This window comes from Myotis daubentonii, chromosome 2, assembly GCF_963259705.1.
Source record: "Myotis daubentonii chromosome 2, mMyoDau2.1, whole genome shotgun sequence".
Classification (NCBI taxonomy): Eukaryota; Metazoa; Chordata; class Mammalia; order Chiroptera; family Vespertilionidae; genus Myotis; species Myotis daubentonii.
In genome coordinates this window covers 132,038,977-132,063,177 of record NC_081841.1, presented here as the reverse complement: position 1 = coordinate 132,063,177, position 24,201 = coordinate 132,038,977, and the positions used below count along the sequence as shown (strand labels likewise).

Genomic DNA, 24,201 nt, shown 5'->3' with positions numbered 1-24,201 from the left:
TGAATCATCCCTTCTACTATAGCTCCCCTTATTCAGCATCCTTTAAATAAACTGCTGTATTTGTAAATAAACAGATTTTGGCATATTCTGCAAGTCCAACCACCCTGGAAATTTAAGTAAGTTAAAACTTTAGGCCCAGATCACTTTCCTGAGCTGAAGTGTCTCCTGGATTACTCCCAAAAAAAATTCCACAAATTTCTTAACATATTCAAAACTCAGCTCATCATTTTCCTCACAGATTTTGATTCATCTATTGTTTTTACTCTATCTGTAGATAATAGTACTCTTTAAAAGTAGGATATTAAACTACACAAAAAGTGACTCTGAGAATTAAGTGAGATAAACCTTAAAAAAAGCACCTAGCACAATTTGTATAACAAAATAGGTAGTCATCAATGTTCATTTTTCTTTTCTATAGATTTCAACCTGCATTTTAAATTTTAAATTCTATTACTTCTCCTGTCCATTGAGTTTTTATGATGGAAGGCCATTAATAGCCAGCCTCTTGCTTGTATACTAAGACAAGAACAACTTTCAGGCTTAGTATAGACCAAAGAGGGCTTTATATCTGCATGGGAACCAGAAATTCTAGATGTTATCCAACTAAAAGACATAATCCAATTTAGACCACTGTTGGCTATAGTTCTATTTTTTTAAATTAAATCTTTATTGTTCAGATTATTACAGTTGTTCCTTTTTTTTCACCCATAGCTCCCCCCACCACCCGGTTCCCACCCCACCCTCTGCCCTTACCAACCCCCCAACCCCCACTATCTCATCCATTGGTGTACGGTTTTTGTCCAGTCTCTTCCCGCAACCCCCACACCCCTTGCCCCCTCGAGAATACTCAGTCCACTCCCTTTCTATGCCCCTGATTCTATTATATTCACCAGTTTATTCTGTTCATCAGATTTTTTATTCACTTGATTTTTAGATTCACTTGTTGAAAGATGTGTATTTGTTGTTCATAATTTGTATCTTTACCTTTTTCTTCTTCTTCCTATTCTTCTTAAAGGTTACCTTTTAGCATTTCAGATAATACTGGTTTGGTGGTAATGAAGTCCTTTAGCTTTTTCTTATTTGTGAAGCTCTTTATCTGACCTTCAATTCTGAATGACAGCTTTGCTGAGTAAAGTAATCTTGGTTGTAGGTTCTTGGCATTCATCACTTTGAATATTTCTTGCCACTCCCCTCTGGCCTGCATAGTTTCTATTGAAAAATCAGCTGACAGTCGTATGGGTACTCCCTTGTAGGTAACTGACTGTCTTTCTCTTGCTGCTTTTAAGATTCTCTCTTTGTCTTTTGCTCTTGGCATTTTAATTATGATGTGTCTTGGTGTGGTCCTCTTTGGATTCCTTTTGTTTGGCGTCCTCAGCACTTCCTGGACTTGGAAGTCTATTTCTTTCACCAGGTAGGGGAAATTTTCTGTCATTATTTCTTCAAATACGTTTTCTATATCTTGCTCTCTCTCTTCTTCTGGCACCCGCATAATTCGGATATTGGTACGCTTGAAGTTGTCCCAGAGGCTCCTTACACTATCTTCATATTTTTGGATTCTTTTTTCTTTTTGTTGTTCCAGTGGGGTGTTTTTTGCTTCTTCGTATTTCAAATCTTTGACTTGATTCTTGTGATCCTCTAGTCTGCTGTTGGGAGTCTGTATAATATTCTTTATTTCAGTCAGTGTTTGCTTAATTTCTAGTTGGTCCTTTTTCATAACCTTGAGGGGTCTCACTAGATTTCTTGAGGGTCTCACTAAATTTATCGGTGGTTTCTAGAAAATTCTTGAAAAACCTTATAACCGTGGTTTTGAACTCTATATCCAGTAGTTTGCTTTCCTCCATTTCTGTCATTTGTGACCTGTTTCTTTGTCTCCGCATTTTTTATGCTTCCCTGTGTTGATAGAGTGGCTTTCTGTGCTAAGTGTCCTATAGGGCCCAGTGGCTCAGCCTCCCCAATTACCTGAGTGGACACTCTTGGTGCACCCCTTTGTGGGCTTTGTGCACAGTCTTGTTGTAGTTAAGCCTTGTTTGTTGTAGGTATCACTGGGAGGAATTGACCTCCAGGCCAATTGGCTGTGAGAATCAGCTGTGTCTGCAGTGGGAGAACTTCTGTGCTGGAGACAAGACTGGCTTCAGTGAGGCTTTGGTGCTCACTGAGTCTGCCCCCTGAGTGTGTCCCTTATGAACCTGAGGAGTTGCAATCTGGATGGTCCCACTCTGACCACTGGGTACACTGGCTCTTGGATCTCTAAGGAGGTGCTAATTTAGCCTCTACCTGAGGCCACCCAGCCGGAGTTACGGAGAGATCTGCAGATTCCTCTTCTTTGTTTGGGGTTTGGAGGTGCCCAGATGAGGCCCAGCTGTGAAGCAATGCAAGCTGCTGTGGGGCCTTGGGCCTTCTCTTGGAAGTTCTGGGTCTCTCTGACCCAGCTGCAGTTTGTTAGGTAATTTTCAGATTGCAAAGAGCCAGGCCTTTCATATGCAAAAGCCTCTGCGCACAGCTTGGGTGGGGGGGGGGGGTCTCAGGGGATCAACAGGGCAGAGCAAGCAGCTATGGCTGCTCCTCAGTCCTACCCTAAGAGGCTCTGAGTCTCAGTGTCCTGGTAATCGCTGCAAACACCTCTGAGAGAAAGCCGCCCTTGAGTTCCAACCGATGCCAGATAGTCTAGTTTCTCACAGAGACTCGCTCGGAACTGGAGTTCAGGGCAGTCGGGAGCTTGAGACTCTCTCCCGATTGAAAAAGACAACCGTGTTCTCAGTTGCCAGCCCTTTCCACGTGCGCCACCGTACCTCTGCACTTCTGTACCTCCTCTGAGTCTCAGTGTGCTTTTCTCTTTCCTTCTAGTTGTAGAATTTCCACTCAGCCAGCCTTCCTGTGGTTCTGGATGATGTCCATTTTGTCTTTTAGTTGTAGTTTTGTAGAGGTTGTATGAGGCAGCAATTTCCGGTGTTTACCTATGCCGCCATCTTGGTTTCTCCCTATAGTTTGTTCTTTAATCTTTTCTGTACTTTAAGTATGGTTTCAATTGTGTGTAATCACTGGAAGCACCAACTAGTTCTGCCTCTGAGAATATCAGAGGGATTTCCCAGAAGAGATGACATTTCTTAAGTGACTTTTTTTTCTCACAAATATAGCTTATGAGCTTGAAACTTACAAATATTGGTCTTTCAAAAACACAAACAACATAGAATCTAAATAGCAGAACATTAAATTATATTAAATTTGCTATTTGAATGGAAGCCAAGCATTATTTTGATGTAAAAGTTCTTGCCTAGTATGGGAAATTAAGAATGAATAGAAACATTTAAACCTCCTTTTCTGTAAGTCCCACTGGTCTTCTAGCTATAATTTAAAATATATAGCAGGGGTGGGAAAGTTTAATAGTAAACCTAATAGAAAAAAAATGGAAATTTCTTTTACCTCCTCAAAAAATATATTCCAATTCCATTGCATCTATAGTTCCAGATATCAATTAGAACTTTAAAAAGTGAGGAGGGATGTGAGATTTTTCACTTTATAAATAACTTTACAACGGGATTCCTTTAAAAAACTTAAAGGAATTTTAAACACATACCTCTCTATCACCACCACTGCCACCAGTTAAGGCACAGTATATCAGAGTGCCAAACATTTAGGCAGATCTTACATGCAAATTTTAAGACTCACTCCCTTTGCAGCTCCTAATCTTCCTGGATTTCTCCCCTAGTTTGTCAGCCTGGAACTCTGTACTCTGATAAGCAAGCCAATAAGGCTATAGCATTCTGTCCTAAGAAGTGGGAGGATTGAGAAATATCCTCAGACAAAAACTCTCCAACTCATGAATTTTATTAGTTATAAGAATAGACTCCCCCTCTAGTTCCTGCCTGCTTTTGATCATTTCCCAGTGCCTTTCAATGAAAAATTTAATATATTTTGTCCAGGTCTTAGAATTGTTATGTAATTCTGTGTAAGGTACTGCGCATCATGACTAGAAGCCAGAACTCTTATTATATAGTTTTCCATTCTGAAAATTCTTTCATTAGGTAATTTTTGCTAGTATTAGGTATAATTTACCTTTTTCTTTTAATAACAGCTTTATTCAGATATAATTCACTACCATAAAATTCATTCATTTAAAGTACAAATTCATTGGCTTTTAATACAGAGTGGTGTACCTACTACTATTTCCTAATTTGTTTTTAATGATGAATAATACACTTGACCCTTGTCCACTTAAACATGGATTCCCCCCCAAATAAATACACAGTCAGCCCTCTGTATCCCATCCATGGATTCAAACTGTGAATGAAAACAGTCTTTTCCACCAGGGCTGAGAACCTGTGATACAGAGAGCCAACTATATGCATTGATTTATATCCTTTATATAATGGACTTGAGCATCTTCGAATTTTGGTATCTACCGGGGGGGGGTGGGAGGGGGAGGAAGGGGGAGTGAGGTGGTCCTAGAACAAATCCCCTGCAGATACCGAAGGATGAATAAAGTTTTTGGGAAGTCGAAAGTTATAAATGAATTATCAATTGTGTGGGATATCAGCACCATTAGCCCTTGCATTGTTCAAGGGTCAACTGTATTCCATTGTAAGGATATACCACATTTTATTTATCCATTAATCAACTGATGGATACTTGGGCTATTTCCACTTTTTGGCTATTATGAACAATACAACTATAAATATTTGTATACATATGTTTCATATCTCTTGAGTATACACATAGGAGTAAAACTGCTGGGTCATATGGCAACTCTATAATTAATATTTGAGAGAACTACCAAACTGTTTTCCAAAGTGGCTACACTATTTTACATCCCTCCAGTGTAGAAAGGTTCCAATCTCTACATATCCTCCCCAACACCAGTTATTACCTATCTGTTTGTTTGTATGTTTGTTTTAGCATTAAGTGATATCTCATTGTGCTTTTGATCTGCATTTCCCTAGTGATCAATAATGTTGGGGGTCTTTTCATGTGCTTAATGACTATTTGCATAATTTCTTTAGAGAGCTATCTGTTCAAGTCCTTTGTCCATTTTTAAATTGAATCATTTGTCGTTTTTTACTTTTGAGTTATAGTTCTTTATGTATACTAGATACAAATCCTTTATGAAATACTAGAGGGCTGGTGCACAACATTCAACATTTGTGTACTGGGCACAGGAAGCGGGCCTAAGCCGGCAGTCGGATATCCTTAGCACTGTTGCGGAGGCGGGAGAGGCTCCTGCCACGGCCACTGCGCTCACCAGCCGTGAGCCCAGCTCAGGGCTTCTGGCGGAGCAGCACTCCCCCTGTGGGAGTGCACTGACCACTAGGGGGCAGCTCCTGCATTGAGTGTCTGCCCCTGGTGGTCAGTGCATGTCATAGTGACCAGTTGTTCTGCCATTTGGTTGATTTGCATACTAGACTTTTATTATATAGGAGGATATGATTTGCAAATATTTTCTTCCATTTGTAGGTTGCCTTTTCACTTTCTTGGTGATATCTTTTGAAACAAAAAAGATTTTAATTTTGATGAAGTCCAATTTAGATATTTTCTTTTGTCACTTGGGCTTTTACTGTCATACTAAGAAAACACTGCCCAATCTGAGGTAATGAAGATCTACACCTCTGTTTTTCTCTGAGACTTTTATAATTTTAGTTCTTATAGTCAGGTCTTTGATCAATTTTATACGATGTAGAAATCCAGTTGTCCCAAGACCATTTATTGAAAAGACTATTTTTTCCTTGTTGCTCTGTTTGGGCACCTTCATTGAAAATCAACCGACCTACAAAAAAATCTATTGTAAATATAAGAATTTATTTCTAGATTTTTAAGTCTACTCCATTGGCCTATATGTCTATTCTGATGCCAGTACTGGGCAGTCTTGATTACTGTTGGTTTGTAGTAACTTTTGAAATTGTTAAGTATGAGTTCTCCACCTTTGTTCTTTCTCAATAATGTTTTGGCAATTTGAGGGATCTCTTGCAAGTCCATATGAATTTTAGAATCATGTTAGCAGTATCTGTAAAAAAACAACAAAACAAAAGGAAAGGAAAGGGAAAAAGCAAGCCCCATTAGATTAAATGCCCCTCAAAGGCAGAGATCATAATCACAGCCTATAGCCCATGTACTTTTCCCCTTTGTATTCCAAAACTGGATTAACTTAACTCCAAGTCTCTCAAACATTCCACTTTCCCAAAATTTCAAAAGCTCAAAAAGATACATAAAGATGTTTGTATTAGCCCACATTCACTAAATTTAGAGAACAAAAGCAAATGTCCAGCCCTATAGAACTTTAACATCCAAGTATCAATTCCTTTATTTCAAGCAAAACCAGTGTTTCCAGAACTCAATGCATAACTGAAAACCACACTATTGCTACCAACCATAGTCCATGACAGTAACTTTAAACTGTGCAAGGGGAGTGAGGAAACATTTTAAATTACTGTCACTTCTATGAAGGATTTAAGTCAGTAAGAAGTTATGCTCAAAAGGACACATATGTAATACCCTTTGTAATACTTTAAGCAATAAAACAATAAGAAAAAAAGAAAAAAAAACATTAAAAGAAAAAAGAAGTTATGCTCATTCAGGAGTATATTTGCGTTTCATCATTAAATAGTATAATAGCCTTAATTGGGAATTACCAGTTTATAAACGTTCTCCCTAAAACTTATAAATATCTGAATGCTGAAATTAACTTATTTAGAATCATGATTTATATTTTCATCTTCTCTTCCCTTTAAAAATATATTTAACTTTTAAATTAAAGTAGAATAGAAAACTAATAAGTGAACAGATAGACATAATCTGTTTCACTTTCCCTACCCTACTGCAGCCCATCCTCACATCTGTCTGTACTTCTCCAAGCCTTTTCCCCCTGAGACTCCTTCAAAACTAACCAGAACTTTTATCTCTTCAATTCCCTAACAGTTCCTCAGTTACCCTAGGTTCAATCATTTATTCCTTATCTAGCCAGGTCCTTAAGTATCTTTTGCTCTGGTTTCTTCAATTTAGCCTACAAACAGCAGTTAATCCCAGCCTTCTAAAGAAATAAGAAACAACAAAAATCTTCCTTTTCACCCTACCTCCTTCTCAAGCTAACCAGTGGTCTCTCCTTCCTATAATTATCAATTTTTAAATTCAGTGTCCACTGACTGGTTTCCTCAACTCCAACTTACTCCTTACCCCATCATAATCTAGCTTCCAGCCTCGACCACTTTCTGGGTTTTCCACTTCTCATTGGTCCCCAATTGCCAAATAACATGAATGGCTTATTTCAGATCCTCATTATATCTCTCATCTTTGCAGAGTTTGATATTGCAACTCTTGCCCTTCTTTCAGGAAACTCTCCTGCCCTAAGTTCTGATACACTACTTAGCTGTAAGCTTTCTACAGTGGAATTTTCACTAGTCCTCTAAAATGATGTGAGAGAAATCCCCTAGTCCTCTTTTCTTCTTATTCCCATAAACCCTCATTTATATTATCATTCTAATTGCTCTAATCATTTCTTGAACTATTTTTCAAATCTTTACTAATGTCCACAACATCCTAGAACAGGGTAAGCAAACTATGGACTGAGCCAAATCCAGATTGTAAGCCAAATCTAGCCCTCTACCTGATTTTGTAAATAAAGCTTATTGGAATAGTCACACCCATTTGTTTGCCTATTGTCTATGGCTGTTTCATCCTCACCAACCCATCTGCTATGATACAACCAAAGAAATAGCATACACACACACACACACACACACACACACACACACACACCCTATCTAATAAAAGAGAAACATGGTAATTGGTGTATGACCGCTACCCTTCCCATTGGCTAATCAGGGCGATATGCAAATTAACTGCCAGCCAAGATGGCGGCAGGCAGCCAGGCAGCTTGAAACTAACATGAGGCTTGCTTGCTTCAGTGACGGAGGACTCCAACGTTCCCCACCTGCCGCCTGCCAGCTGCAGGCCTCTGACCTACAACTCTAAACAACTATGTAACAAATATAGAAGCTAAACAAAACCCCAGAAACCCGCTTTAGTCCACCAGGCTTCAGCCAGCAGGATCGCAACATTGTAAACAAAGGCCAGAAACCACTTTCAGCAATGGAGGCCTAAGAGCTGGAGACAAGCCTCAAAGCTAAAGCTGGCCCAGAATAAAAAAGAAAAAAAGAAAAAAAAGAGCGGTTGGGAGCTTCCGTCACCCGCCAGCCTGAAAACAGCCCTCAGTGCCTCACCCAGACTGGCCAGGCACCCCAGTGGGGACCCCCACCCTGAAGGGTGTGTGACCAGCTGCAAACAGCCATCATCCCCTCACCCAGACTAGCCAGGCACCCCAGTGGGGACGCCCACCCTGAAGGGTGTGTGACCAGCTGCAAACAGCCATCATCCCCTCACCCAGGCTGGTCAGGCACCCCAGTGGGGACCCCCACCCTGAAGGGTGCGTGAACATCTGCAAACAGCCATCATCCCCTCATCCAGGCTGGCCAGGCACCCCTAGTGGGGACCCCCACCCTGATCCAGGACACCCTTCAGGGCAAACCAGCCAGCCCCACCCGTGCACCAGGCCTCTATCCTATATAGTAAAAGGGTAATATACCTTCCAGCACCGGGATCAGCGGAGCCATGAGGCTTTCCGGCATCGGGATCAGCGTGACAGGGGGCAGCGCCCAAACCCCCTGATCGCCCTGCGGCTCTGTGTGTGACAGGGGGCGGGGCCACAACCTCCCTATCCGCCCTGCTCTGTTCTGGAGAGGGGAAGGTGCCCCAACCTCCTGATCAGCCCTGCTCTGTGCCTGATAGGGGGGAGCTCCCCAACCCCCTGATCGCCCTGCGGCTCCGTGTGTGACAGGGTGCGGTGCCCCAACCCCCCTGATCGGCCCTGCTCTGTGTGAGACAAGGTGCGGCACCCCCCGCCCCCTGCCCACGGGCCCTTCTCTGTGTGTGACAGGGTAGAGCCATAACGTCCCCATCGGCCCTACCCTGAGTGTGAGAGTGGCGGCGCCCCAACCCCCTGATCGGTCCTGCTCTGTGTATGACAGGGGGTGGGGCCGCAACCTTCCCATCAACCCTGCCTTGAGTGTGACAGGGGGCGGTGCCCCAACCCCCCAATCGGCCCTACCCTGAGCGTGACTGAGGGTGGCATCGCAACCTCCGGATCCACCCTGCTCTGTACATGACAGGGGGCGGCGCCACAACTCCCCAATCAGCCCTGCTCTGAGCCCGACCAGGGTTTGCACCTAGAGATTGGGCCTGCCCTCTGCCACCCAGGAGCAGGCCTAAGCCAGCAGGTCGTTATCTCCCAAGGGGTCCCAGACTGCGACAGGGCACAGGCCAGGCTGAGGAACCCCCTTTCTCCCCGAGTGCACAAATTTTTGTGCACCGGGCCTCTAGTATCTATCTATCTATCTATCTATCTATCTATCTATCTATCTATCTATATCTATATATCTATCTATATATATGTATATACACATACATATATATGTTTTTATTGATTACAGAGAGGAAGGGAGAAGGAGAGAGAAACATCAATGATGAGAGAGAATCACTGATTGGCTGCCTCCTGCACGCCCCCCTAGTGGGGATCAAACCAGCAACCCAGGCATGTGCCCTTGACCGGAATCGAACCCAGGATCTTTCGGTCCACAGGCCAACGCTCTATCCACTGAGCCAAATCGGCCAGGGCCAAAGCAATAGTTCTAATGAACAAAACTCACTTCCCTATCTAAAATTTTCCCCAGAGAAGAGATTTTTCACAATCTGGCCCCTGCCTATTGTATCCAACTTTCCAATTACTCCACCTGTAGTAGACACTGAATTACTTTAGTTCCCCAGAACATATCATGCTGTCTCTTACTTCCAGGCCCCCACCTAAGACTTACTACTGAAGAAATATCTAGACATTTTTCTACTTTCAGCTTAACACATTGTTTGCGGGTAGTTTTTATCACACGCTAACAGGTGGCGCGGGCCATTTTTGCTAATTTTTTGCGCAAATGGCAACGTTCAGTAAAATTACGATAACTTTAGTTTACGTATTTATACGTTACCCGCATTCTACCGCTAGTCTATAAAAAACATATTAATACGTGTCCCATGCTCTACTACACTGGTAGAACGTATAAATACGTAAAACGTGTAAACACGTTTCCCACATACAATGTGTTAAACACAACCATCTCCATGAAGCCTTCCTTGACTCACCCTTGCTGAGTCTCTCTCTATGTGCCCACTGTACTCTCTACATAATTCCATTATAGTATTTCTTTGCTTTCACATAATTTCTGTACTAGTCTAGCCAATACTTGAGAAGGAACCCTGAGGCAGAGTAGGAGAATGGTTATTAAGGGCACAGGGTTTTAAAGGAGGAAATTAGGACTAAATGTCAGTTCTACCTTTTCCTAGTTTATGTTCTTAATAAGCAAATTAATTAACTCATTTTCTTCATCTGTATAATGGCAATATTTGTGAGGATTATTAAACATCCTATCTAATAAAGACAAAGAGGGTAATTGACCATACCTTTGCTACACTTCCCATTGGCTAATCAGGGCGATATGCAAATTAACTGCGAACCAAGATGGCGGCCAGCAGCCACGCAGCTGAAGCGAGCAGGAGGCTTGCTTGCTCCAGTGATGGAGGAAGCCAAGGTTCCCGCCTGCCGCGGCCCGGCTCTGAGCTCCGAGAGCAACAAAGTTTCAATTATAGAAGCTAAACAAACCCCAGATACCTGCTTTCAGCTGGCCATGGCCACTGAGCTGGAGCCGGCTCTTAGCTCCAGTGACGGCAACAAAGTTTCAATTATAGAAGCTAAACAAACCCCAGATACCTGCTTTCAGCAGGTCGTGGCCTAAGAGCTGGAGGAAGCAAGAGCCCGGCTCTCAGCTTCAGTGACAGCAACAGAGTTTCCATTATAGAAAGTAAATAAATCCCAGAATAAAAAAAAGAAAAAAAGGAGAGGCTGGGAGCTTCAATCACCAGCCAGCCTGAAAACGGCCCTCAGTCCCTCACCCAGAGTGGCCAGGCACCCCAGTGGGGACCCCCACCCTGAAGGGGGTGTGGCCAGCCTGAAAACAGCCATCAGCCCCTCATCCAGACTGGCCAGGCACCCCAGTGGGGACCCCCAACCTGAAGGGGGTGTGACCAGCTGCAAATAGCCATCAACCCCTCACCCAGGCTGGCCAGGCACCCCAGCGGGACCCCCACCCTGATCCAGGACACCATTCAGGGCAAACCAGCTGGTCCCCACCCATGCACCAGGCCTCTATCCTATATAGTAAAAGGGTAATATGCAAACTGACCCTAACAGCAGAAAGACTGTGAATGACTGGTCACTATGACACACACTGACCACCAGGGGGCAGACGCTCAATGCAGGAGCTGCCCTCTGGTGGTCAGTGTGCTCTCACAGCGGGGAGCTCTGCTCAGCCACAAGCCAGGCTGATGGTTACCAGTACAGTGATGGTGGTGGGAGCCTCTCCTGCCTCCTCAGCAGTGCTAAGGATATCCGACTGCAACTTAGGTCTGCTCCCCGCTGGCAAGTGGACATCCCCCAAGGGCTGCCAGGCTGCCAGCGGATGTTTGATTGCCAGCTTAGGCCCAATCCCCCGGGGAGCAGGCCTAAGCCAGCAGGTAGTCATCCCCCAAGGGGTCCCACACTGTGAGAGGGCACAGGCTGGGCTGAGGGACCCCCTCCCCCCCGAGTGCACAAATTTTTGTGCACCATGCCTCTAGTTATTCTTATAAGCAGAGTGCCTTGCACATATTAAGTGTTCGACAATTATTGGTTATCATTTTCACTTTTTACCCCCACACTTAGTTCACAATTCAAATAACTGCTGATTGAAATAACAAATTAGTTCTGTACACATTATTTTCAGCTGTGTACTGAATATTTCCATGTGAACATTTGGTTCCCAAAATTCATTATCTTTACTCCCAAACTGTTTCAATTACACCAGAGTGACCAACTTGTTAAGGTTTGCCCAGGATTTCTTGGTTTGGACACTGAAACCAGTGGGCAAAATAGGACAATCACCTCAGTTATGTTGCAAACAATAAAAACAGACTTCAATTAATTTAAGAAATAAGGGGAGGGGGGACAGGAAGATTTTTTGGAAGAATATAGAGCAATTCAAAGAACCAAAGGAAAAGCTAAAGAATCAGTTCTATGAAAAAAATCAGGATGAAGGCAACTCCACAGGTCTAGATATCAGGAATTAATGGAAGATTTCTTCATAGCACTTCTGCCAGGATGAATCACTTAGTTCCCAGCATTAGCTCACTCAAGATTAAAAGGGCAGGTTCAGCATTTGATTGATCTAATTTGTGTTATCCAGAAAGGATGAGACACCTTAACTAACCAGATGCAGGAGTACTAAGATTAAAAATCCCACTAAGAGCCCTGGCCAGTGTGGCTCAGTTGGTTGGAGCACTGTCCTATACACCAAAAGGTGGTGGATTCAATTCCCAGTCAGAGCACATACCCAAGTTACGGTTCAATTCCTGGTCAGGGTGCATGTGGAACGCAACCCACCAATGTCTCTCTCTCTCTTCCTCTCTCTCTAAAAATCAATAAAATAAAATAAATGCCACCAAGAGTTATCCAATGGCAGAAGAGCAGCTTCCAAAGACCAAATCAGAATGCTGTTCCTCAAAGAAGTGAGAACGGATGTAATGTCACCATATTAACTGTTGCTTGAACACACCATGCCTTTAAGACTCCATGACAGCCCAGCCAGTGTGGCTCAGAGGTTGAGCCCTATGAACCAGGAGGTCATGGTTCAATTCCTGGTCAGGGCATATGCCTGGGTTGCAGGCTTGATCCCCAGTGTGGGGCATGCAGGAGGCAGCCAATCAATGATTCTCTCATCATTGATGTTTCTATCTTTCCCTCTCCCTTCTTCTCTGAAATCAATTAAAAATGTGTATTTTTTTAAAAAAGAAAGGAAAAAAAAAGACTCCATAACACATTTACTGTTATTCATGCTATTTTTCTTTTTGTCTTGGCAAACTCCTACACATCCTTCAAGACCTAGCTCACGCTCAGCCAGTGTTGCTCAGTGGTTGATCATGGACCTATGAATCTGAAGGTCACAGTTTGATTTCCAGTCAGGGAACATGCTGGGGGGAGTGGGGAGGGGGCTCGATTCCCAGTAGAGGGCATGCAGGAGGCAGACAATCAATGATTCCTATCATTGATGTTGCTATCTTTCTCTCCCTTCCTCTCTGAAGTCAATAAAAATATATTTTAAAAATACCTACTTCAAGTGTGATCTGTGTAACCTTTCTCAATTTCTCCAGGTACAGTTAGTCGCTCCCCTTCTCCAATCTCTCAGAGTACTCTGCAAATTATATAACTGTATTACAGAACTTATGCTGTACACTAAGTATATGCTTAGGTATCAGTCTCTTCCACTAAATGAATTTCCCTAGAGCAGTGGTTCTCAACCTCCTGGCCCTTTAAATACAGTTCCTCATGTTGTGACCCAACCATAAAATTATTTTCGTTGCTACTTCATAACTGTAATGTTGCTACTGTTATGAATCGTAATGTAAATATCTGATATGCAGGATGGTCGGTCATAGGCGACCCCTGTGAAAGGGTCGTTCAACCGCCAAAGGGGTCGCAACCCACAGGTTGAGAACCGCTGCCCTGGAGGAAGGACAATATTATTCATATTTCTAATCTTTGGCATTAACAATGACTGCCTGACACATAACAAATGCTAAATAAGCATTCAATGAATCTGTTATCCAGAATACTAGGATACATGAAGCATCAAATTAAAATAAAAGAGAGGAGCTACTACAAGTAACAAAGAGAACACTGACAGACTAAGAGCAAGGGAAGAACAGGCAAAAAAAACTGTGAAGAGTAAAAACTCCACAAGCATAGAAATTAAGGACAAAATTCTGACAAATCTAAAATCCTGAAGGCATGACTTCGGTAAAAGCAAAAACCAACATCTATATGCATATGGTGATTCTCTTCTTAAATAGAATATAATTGTTATTTTCTAAATTATATTCTATTTAAGGCGGCAGAGAAACGTATAGGACATTTTCAGAAACATTGGCATTTCAAAATAAAATTTGTTATATAAACAAGTAAACTTATAACCCAGAAAACTCAACCATTCAGAATACATTTCAAGTAAATATAGTCATGATTTATTTTTAACTTTTTTTTCAAATATATTTTTATTGATTTCAGAGAGGAAGGGAGTGGGAGAGATAGAAACATCAATGATGAGAGAGAATCATTGATTGGCTGCCTCCTGTATGCCCCACACTGGGGATCGAGCCCGAAACCCAGGAATGTGCCCTGACTGGGAATCAAACTGTTATCTCTTGGTTCTTAGGTCGATGCTCAACCGCTGAGCCATGGTGGCTGGGCATATCATATTTCAACTGTTAATGTTGGGATCTGACAAAAGTTTCAAAACTGCCCTGAAGTACAGCTACATCCTCCTTATATTTTTAATGTTGCTTTACCTTCAAATTAAAGAAACAGAGACTTGGAAATGAGAATATTAGCCAAATCTTACACTACGAAAACAAAAAGTCAATTTAGGAATTGTGTCAGTCATGGAAAGAGAATGCCATTTACTTTGAAGTTACATTTTCTAACTCCTTTACTGGATACCAAGAAGTCAGGTTACTTTTTCTTTTTCATTTCAGATGTTAGCCTGTCTATATCACATCTCAACAAATAATTCAAATACAGTCCATCAAATACAGTAACTTTGACATCATGACTGTTAAACTATTCTTTATCATCTGAACCCTCTGATCAATCTTAGCATCACTATTGGGATATATTCTGAAGTGCACTGCATCACCAATTTAAGTATTTAACTAAAGATAGTCCAGCTTTTAAAACTAACCTCCTGTATACACAAAATCAGGAGGGTGATAAGAAATAGGAGAAACAAGTTAAGACACACCACAAAGAAATGGACAGATTCAGTAATTAGGACATTCATTCTATTTGGTTGAACCATATGAAATTGCTGATACTGAAATTGCTGAACCTCAAAAATGGTAACGTCATGTGATTCAACTTCATTTAAGAACACTGACCTCATCACAAATTGATGGCATTTGGAAAAAAATGGGAGCCAAAAGGTGGAAGCAACCCAATTATCCATCAATGGATGAATAGATAAATAAAATGTGGTTTATACATGCAATCAAATAAGTTCATCCATAAAAAGGAAACTTTGACACATGCTACAACATGGATGAACCTGGAAGACATTATGGTAAGTGAAATAAGCCAGTCAAAAAAAGACAAATATTATGTGATCCCACTTATATGAGGTTCCTAGAGTAGTTAAATTCATAAAGACAAAAAAAAAAAAAAATAGAAGGGAAGCTGCCTGGGGCGAAGGGGAAGAAGAATGCAATTACTGTTTAATGGAAACAGTTTTAGTTGGAGAAGATGAAAAAGTTCTGTAGATGGGAAGTGATGCTGGTTACACAACAATGTGAATGTACTTAATGCCACAGAACTGTACCCTTAAAATACATAAAACGGTAAATTTTGTATTTTACTATAATTAAAGAAATGATGGGAGCCTGTTCTAGATTAAACAACATAAACAAATGTGATCTGATCTTGTTTAATTATGCTTCTAAAGACAAAATGTAAAAAACCAACAATAATAATTAAGGGTCAAGTGGAGAAATTTAAATATGGACTGGATTAGATGTTATTAAAAAATAGGGGCCCAGTGCACAAATTCGTGCACCTTGAAAGGAACTGTGGGTCATGAGGCTGTGTGTAGGCACAGGGGCGGGTCTCAGCCCATCCTCCACACCCTTGCCCAGCCCACGCCCAGGCCCTCCCGCCATGGCCCCCAGTCCCCTGTCTGCCGGCAGCCCCGCTCCCGCCGCCGCCGCCTCTCCCACGCACTGATGGTGCCGGCCCCACTTGCACCCACTGACAGTGTGGAGTGATCAGGGCCAGTGCCAGCAGTGGGTGCGAGTGGGGCCAGTTATCAGAGAGTGCGAGCTGCTGCCCCAATCGCCCCTCAGGAGCAGGGGGAAGTAGAGAAACCTTCATGGGTGATCAGGGCCAGCAGCCGCCACTTGCACCCACTAATAGTGCCAAGTGATCGGGACTGGTGCCGGCACCAGCAGCGGGTACGAGCAGTAGCTCTGGCACTGGCTGTGGGTGTGAGCAGGGCCAGTGCTGGCAGTGGATGCGAGCGGGGCCAGCGCCGGCAGCAGGTGCGAGCTCCAGGTGGGACTGTGTTGCGTGGGAGCAAAGAATTTTCAGTAACCACCAGAAGCTCGCCCTGATGACAGCGACTGGAGCCCCACCTTGGCCACTGCTCACCTGCTCCACTATCCTGCTGCAGCCAACACCTGCCATGTTCCACACACGGCCCCTGGTGGTCAACACACATCATAGCGACCAGTTGTTTGGTTGTTCGGTTATGCCAGTTGTTCCACCATTCAGTCTATTTGCATATTAGCCTTTTATTACATAGGATTATTGTGTTAAGGTAATGTGATATTTATGCAAGAACACATTCTTATAATTTAGAGAAGAAGCCTTAAGTCTTCAGAAATAAAATGCCATATCTGCTATATTCAGATGAACAAATGATAAGCAAATACAGCAAATTGTGACTTATTAAATCTAAGTGATATGTATATGGGCCTAATATATTATTCTCCTTACTTTTTCTACATATTAGAACATTTTTATGATTAAAAACAAGAACATTTTAAAAATTATTTCACTATGCATGTGTTTTAATCTAATACCTTACCTATCATAATAAAAAGTTTAGACTAGATTTGGGAAGCAGTAGGAAAAGGCACTAAAAGATTAAATGTGTCACTTCAAAAATATAGTTTAGAAAAATTACTGGGCGGTGATACCTGGTATGGATTTATTTCTTCAAGAAATATTTTAGTCCAACCGGCATGGCTCAGTGGTTGAGCGTCGACCTATGAACCAGGAGGCCCTCATTCAATTACTGGTCAGGGCACATGCCCGGGTTGCAGGCTCAATCCCCAGTGTGGGGCGTGCAGGAGGCAGCTGATCAATGATTCTCTCTCATCGATATTTCTATCTCTCTCTCCCTTCCTCTTTGAAGTCAATAAAAAAATATATATATATTTTAGTGCTTACTTTGTTCCAGCCACTGTACTAGGAAATAAGCAATGAGGATGTATAGCTTTTGTCTTCAAAAAGCTCACAATGTAGGAGGAGCAACAGGTAAAACATAGTTAACACATATTATCACAACTATAATGAGAAAGATATACTCAAGAGTTCTTCCAGGAATGAAGAAGGGTACCTAACTCAACCCGGGAGAATGAAGGGAACTCAGAAAGATTTCTCAGAGTTGAGTATTTAAGAGGGGTAGGAAATTAGCCAGGCAACAAGAGGCAGGGAAGGATATTCAGTCAGCAGAATAGCTCTGAGAATAGAAATAGCATTGGCAAGCAGAGGAGGACAGGATTCCAGATTATATATAAGCATATAAGAAGTTCAGTGTTGCCAGAGCTTAAAGGGGTATGGAGGGTGGGGGGAGGAAGTTGACTCTGGAGAAATAATCAGGTATCAGGCTCACTGAAAAATCTTATAAATTGGAGGGAAAATACCACTTTGGAGGCAACTTTTAAACTGCCCGGTGATAAAGGTTGAAAGTAGGCTGGAGGCAGTGGAATACAGAGGCAGGGCCAAAATCCAGAGACAGCACAGAGATTCAAGATACATGACTAGCATCTGACTGAATGTGGAAGATGAGGAAGGAGTCCAAGAAACCTCTCAAGTTTCAAGTTCAGTTCACAGTGCAAATGATGCCATAAACAACAAAAAAGAAAAAAAAAAGAGAAGCAGAACATAACTTTAAACACTTTGCGCTTGACAAACTGATGTGATGCTCGTGATTAATTTACAGCAGATTAAAACAGATTTAAATTCCTCCCTCCCCCCAGAAATAATGGTTAAAACTAAGGGAGCTGCTAATGTGGGCAAGAAAAACCGTCTATACAGGGAGTCACAGACAAGAATCCCAAGAATCCCACACTCAATGCACAGGAAGAAGAGTTGGCAAAACCAACTAAAAAAGAGTAATCAATGAGATACAAAAAACAGAAAAGATTATATGCTGTTAATACATCATAGTGTACCTGCTATATGGCATATAGATTCCTAAAAATTTTCATGTTCTGCAAAATCAGGAATAAAGAGAAAATACATAAGACAAAATACAAAAGACAGCTGCGGCAATAAGCACCTTTAGACGGAACATATGGTTAAATGAAGCCAAGAGGTAGAACATGAGTGAATGGGCAATGTGTTCATACTGCTGGGCTTGCTGTGTGCAACTGTGAGTTCCTGTACTTCAACTGTTTGTGTTCAAGCGCTCTTACTTGGTTGGGAGTGCTAAACAATCAAAGTGCTGGTAAGAATCAAATAGGAACCAAAATGAATTTTGCATTAACCAACATCATTCCTCTTAACCATTCAAGTATGAATTGGTTCATGTTACAGAAATACATCACAGCAGGAAAAGTCTGTCAAAGGAGAACTTGGCAACAATATCACTCACTGCCATGAAATGAACACCCCAAAAATTAATATCTTAGAACAATAGTGTGCTTTTCACTCCCAAATGTAGAGTGTTTTCAAGTATACTATCTAGTTTCTCTTCTCAAAGAATATTTATTAAATTTTATATACTGGTCACTAACATCAGTCACAGCCCAAGGTCCCTACCCTCAGTGAGCTTAACAGTGCCCACATACTTTTAAAAAATTTGTTGTACATCACAGCAATTTATCCCAAAGAGGCAAAGGAAAATTTACTGAGGAAATTATTAGAGAGAAGGAAAAGAAAAGGAACTAATAGTAATAGGTATGTTATTAGTCAACCAGGAAAGGTCCTATGGAGAACTTAAGAGTTGTGAACTAGAATGGCATGATGTGGCAGAATTATGATCTTGGTGTTCCAGAGATATATGAGGGAATCTGAGTTTGCCAGAGTGAGCCCCACTAAAGAGATGGCAAAAGAAGGTATATAGGCGAATAGCATGTACAGAGGCATAGAGAGGAAACTGCTGGTTACTTCACCATCTCAAATACTACTAGTATATCATGGTTGGCACAAAGGAGCTATAAGGAAAAGTGGTACGGGTAGGTGAGGTAGAAAAAAATAGGGCCTTTTGTGGAATTATGTGTGGCATGCTAAGGACTTTTAATTTTATCCTGAAGGCAATGGGAATAATCTTACCAGAAAAATTACGCAAAGAAAGATCAATCCACAAGATACACTGAGGCAGAAAGATATCAGAGGCAAGAAAACCAGGTGTACTATCACACTTTTATGAGTGAGAATGACAGGGGCTAAATTAGGGCAGTGGTAGTAAGGTTGGCAATAAAAGTAAAAATACGAGGGCTAGTCAGATGACTAATACAGAAAAGTGAAGGAAGGGAGTCAAGGATAAAGTTTTAAGCTTGAACTATTAGATAGTACCCTCTACCAACAGAGGTTCCAGAGAGAGAAGCAGGTTTGCTAGTGCTAGTTGAATCTGCAAATGAGAAAATATATACATACATATACAGCTGGTATTAGAAACTATAGGATAAAGTTTATGTGTTAAGCCCAAGAAAATGGGTTACTATTTTTCATTGAAACCAACCAACTGGCTCCTAACTAATAAGGAACGTTTGCAAGAGTAAAAAGAAAAAAAAAGGCAAATAAATCAAAATATAAATAGGATGTCAAACATTTTTATTAGCAAGGTTTTAAAATGCCAAAATTGGAATTTCTGTGATACATTCAAACTTTCTTACATATTTTCTCCTTAAATTAACTTTCACATAGGTCAAGTCTTAGGCTCCACTCAATGGAGAGACAGTTTAACACAGTGAGCAAGAGTTCTGACTTTAGTGTCATGCTACTTCACTTTAAGTCTAGGCTCTGCTACTTACTACCCTGTGATTTAGGGCTAGTTACTTAAGAATTGCAGGCCTCAAGTTTCCTTCTAAATGTAAATAACAATAGTATATACTTCAGAGGATTGTTGCGAAGACTAAACACAATAACACATATAAAGCACTTGGTGTAGGTGCATTGTAAACAGTCAATAAATGTTAAGATTTTAAAAATTATTATTATTTATCATTACTTATGAAAATATCACATCCTTGTATACACAGGTAAAAGAAAGAAAAAGTTGACCTAGATGGTGGTTATCTAAATGTGTGAGTTACAAGTGAATACTTAGTCCTAAATGGAACATTTGTTTTGTGTACTTTTCTATAAATATATTTTAAAGTTTAAATATTTTTTAAAAAAGAAAAAAGCCTAAGAACCAATGCCTTACATGAAAATGTCTGGTATTAAAATACACATTCCAGACCAAATAAAAGTAATTATTTTCACTATGTGTTTCCTAGTTTTAGCTACAAAATCCATTCTCCCTATCCAAGTTTCAAACTGCTATCAGTGATAATTACTCCCTCCCCTATAAATTTCAGGATAATCTTTATTCTCTTCATCTCCTGTGCACTTTACACAGAAGAGGAAGAGACAGGAGAAACAGTAGGAGGAGATGCAAATCTTCATTCCATGTTATGACTCTTCATTCCATGTTATGACCATGACCATCCCCCACCTCAATTTTTTAGAAAATTCCTCATTGTATTCAGGATAACAGCACTATGACTCCAGAATTCTTGATATGACTGCACCACCTTTTCCCATTGTTCTAATCCTATTATACCCTCTACTCTAAAATAAATTCCTTCAGATCTCCCTATCAAGAAGTTTCTAAGCAGCTCTTTGCCACAGACACATTCTCAGACCACCAGTCTCATCTCTTTACTCTCTTCTTTTTTCACCTGAACTATCTAATAGTTCAACAGATCTTTATTCACTAATTTCTCATGTGCCCTGTGCAAGTTTAGGGCATATTTCATACAAAAGTCACCAACCTCTCTTCTATGAAGCCATTCCTGAGTGAATGAAATTACCTCTCCCCACTCACAACTCCTTGGTATAACTCTACACTTTTATTTTCTTTAGAAAATATGTCTTTTATTCTTGCACCTAGCATCTTTTTTTTGTATATCAGCTCGTTGTATTATTTACAATGTTTTATCTTTCGTCTATGCTATACATGAAAAAGTAGGAATGATATCTCATCAAAGCGTATTTCACTATTTTGAAACAAGCCTGACAATCTCAACTATTTAGTCATGGAGCTACAGTATAGTATGTTTTGAATGTAATATAATTTCTAATGGATAAGACTAAATTAGATATGGTGTCTAGTTTAGTTATACCTAAATCCACAATAAAGGCATTTGATCAGATCTGACTCCAGATTACCCTTTAGTCACATCTCCAGCACTCCCTTCTCTCTCAGCAGTCTTACTACAATCTCCCAGGACACTTCAATTACTGTCTCCTTAAGTCTGGAATGCTTCTTGTTGGCCCTCTCCCTTTCCGGGCCAACATCCTTTCACTGTTCAGGATCTACTCACTTCCATTCATCCACTAGGAATCAACTAGAACATCTCCCTTGACCATTCAGCTCCAAGTTAGGTTCTTATGCATTCTCAGAATACACATATTGATGAACTGCATTTTAATTATCAGTTTACTTTTCTATCACTCCTACTGAACTGTAAACTCCTTGAGATACAGGCTCAATTTTATTCCCTTTTCCTTCCCCAAGACTTGGCATTGTTAGATACCCAAGACAATTAGAGAATGAATATCCACACTCTGTGACCTTGTGCAGGGTGCATACTTACTTGAGTTTCCCCATCTAAAGTAATTTCATCCTGTAAAGTGGGGATAATGCTATACCTAGCTCATAAAGTTGTTATAAGGATTAAATGAGGTATCATAAAGCCTTAGTATAGTGTCTACCACATAGAACTACCATTTGAATACCTGTTATTTCATGCCTTAGTTACCCTAATGTATGTATCCTGGGAAATGTAATGTTGTTGTAACTAATATTTTCAGACTGAAAGGCTTAGTTAGCAGTCATTAATCTAGAAGTCACTGGTTACATTCTGGTCATCAGTAAGTATGTATTATGTATCTATTATGTGCAGGAGTTTTTACAAGGTATCACTGAGCTCCCAGAACAAAGTAGGGGCAAATAATAAGACAAAAACCTGTCTCAATATTCAAGAAGAAAGAATTCTGTATAAACAATATGGGTATTTTTCAAACTATGTAAGTTTTGCTTTATAATAGGGGTAAGCTTCAAGAACAATTACTGACAGAGAAAGTTCAAAATTAATTCCTATCATCAAGTGGACCAATAACAGGAGGCAGTTTCAAAATTTCTTGCTGCTATTCATAACTTTCCTTTTGCTTAGAAGTATTTCTCACAAAAGTAACAACCATGACCAGGACAGAGACAGATGACCTATATTTGTCTCATTCAAATGTGAATTCAACAGTATTTCCTTAGTTGTTTTCCAATTAGTATGTAAATTTATAGCTCTGAAAAATGGCCTGAGTTTTGCCTGTTTTCTACACTAAATGGTTTATTTCCTTCTTTAAGAGAGAATAAAATGCATTTCTTATTCACACTGGCCCTTAGCAAGAATGACAAAACTGCAAATCATGTCACCTAGTATTAGAAAAGGAGGCTGTGGACTTAAAACTACTTCCCCCCTAACAAATCCGGAGGTCACAGTCCCAATGAAGTTTGTGCATTATATTACATTGCTTCTAGTAGCTGCAAAGAGACCTCTAGCGCTGCCTTAGTAAATCGAGTTTGCAAATAGTACCTGCTTATGTCACCTGAATGAGACAATGGCAACATGCTGTGTAGCAACGAACTGAGTGACCACATTAATGTTTACAGTTTTGTAACCACATCGAAATTCTACCAGCTTGGAGCAAGAGGCATATCCAAGGCCGTATAAACCTATGTATTCCATTTATTCCAGTAAAACATGTCAAAGAAATAATCCTACGTGCACCCCCATTACAAACAAGAAATGCTAAGAAAACAGGTCCTGTGAACGGGGGTCGGAACAATGTCTCTTCTAAAGCCTCAACACAATAGATGGCCAACTATTGTCCACCTTCAGCTTGCTCCAAATGCCAGCAGTCACAGGAGCATGAGCTGGAACAGCTCAGCACGACTGGTCCAAAGGACAGCTCTGGAATAGAAGAAAATGGTCCTGGCGCATCCTCCCCGCCCCCGCCCCCCACCCTCAAACCAGTCAGCTACCCGGCTGGTCCCCACCCCCCGCTGCGGGCGCCGCCGCCCGCCTGGGCCCAGCTCGCAGAAGGTAGGCGCGGGGACCCGCAGAGCCGAGGCTCCATGTGCGGCAGCGAGGGGGCTGCGCCGGCGGGAGGGAGCGCCGGCCACGGGCGCGAGCCGCGGCCACCCCCTCGGCGGGGCGGCTGACCGACCCGCGCGGCAGCATCCCGGACCCGCGAGGCCCCAGCCGGCGGACCCGCCTCAGCTCCACATCCCTTCCTCGCGGACAGCAGGCCGCGCCCGCGTGACGGGGCCGAAAACCACGGCATTTCCCGGCCCGCGCGCCCGCGGCTCCGGAGGGGAGGCTGCAGCCGGCCCCCGTGCCGGCGCCTGCTCCGCCCAGCCCTGGGCCCGGTGACGGGAGGCGGCGGCCAACTCTGACCCACCGCGAGCCGGCGAGCGCTCTCCCGGCGCCGGCCCCCCGCCCTTCCCCGCCGCCGCGGGGCCGGGCGGCCAGGCGGACCCAGATCGAGGGAGTGCACTCACTTCCACATCGCGGCCCTTGTTCTTAAAGCTCTTGATGCGGTGGTTCTCCAGGCCAGGGTTCTCGGCCATGGCTGCGCGCGGCTCCGGCGGCGGCTACTCCTGCGGCGGCGGCGGCGGCGGCGAGTCTCGGTGCGGGAGGGGGAGGTGGAGGAGCGCGGGAGGGGAAGGGGAAGGGGGAGGGGGAGGAGAGCACGTTCCGTGACGCCTCCGAGCGCGAGGTGGCAGCAGCGCCAGGGCCGGCGCAGGTCGACTGCCGGGTGGGGCGGGGCAGGGCGGGACCGGCGCTGAGAAACCGAGCGCGCCTCGGGAGGCTGCTGTCACGTGCCCGGGGCGGTTCCAGGGCCTGGACGCTCTCCTGGCAGGATGTGCCTGGCCTTACGGGGTGACCCCAGCCCGCCGCCCCAGGGCCTCGGTGCTGCTAGTTATGGCCCAGCAATGGAGCCAGCGGCTTTTACTGCTCCCCGGCGACGCTGAG

General features: G+C 42.5%; 1 protein-coding gene across 3 annotated transcripts in view; it reads right to left on the bottom strand.

Moving 5' to 3' along the window:
- The window catches only part of KPNA3 (karyopherin subunit alpha 3), a 119,552-nt gene extending 95,649 nt beyond the window's left edge, over positions 1–23,903 (bottom strand). Inside the window, exon 1 of one of the 3 annotated variants that reach the window (XM_059684572.1) lies at positions 23,727–23,903. In XM_059684572.1, the coding sequence (XP_059540555.1) occupies positions 23,727–23,795 (69 nt within the window). In that variant the 5' untranslated portion in view covers positions 23,796–23,903. The remainder of the gene's footprint in view (positions 1–23,726) is intronic. The other 2 variants (XM_059684575.1, XM_059684573.1) reach the window with 2 other exon arrangements.
- Positions 23,904–24,201: the final 298 nt, after the last annotated feature.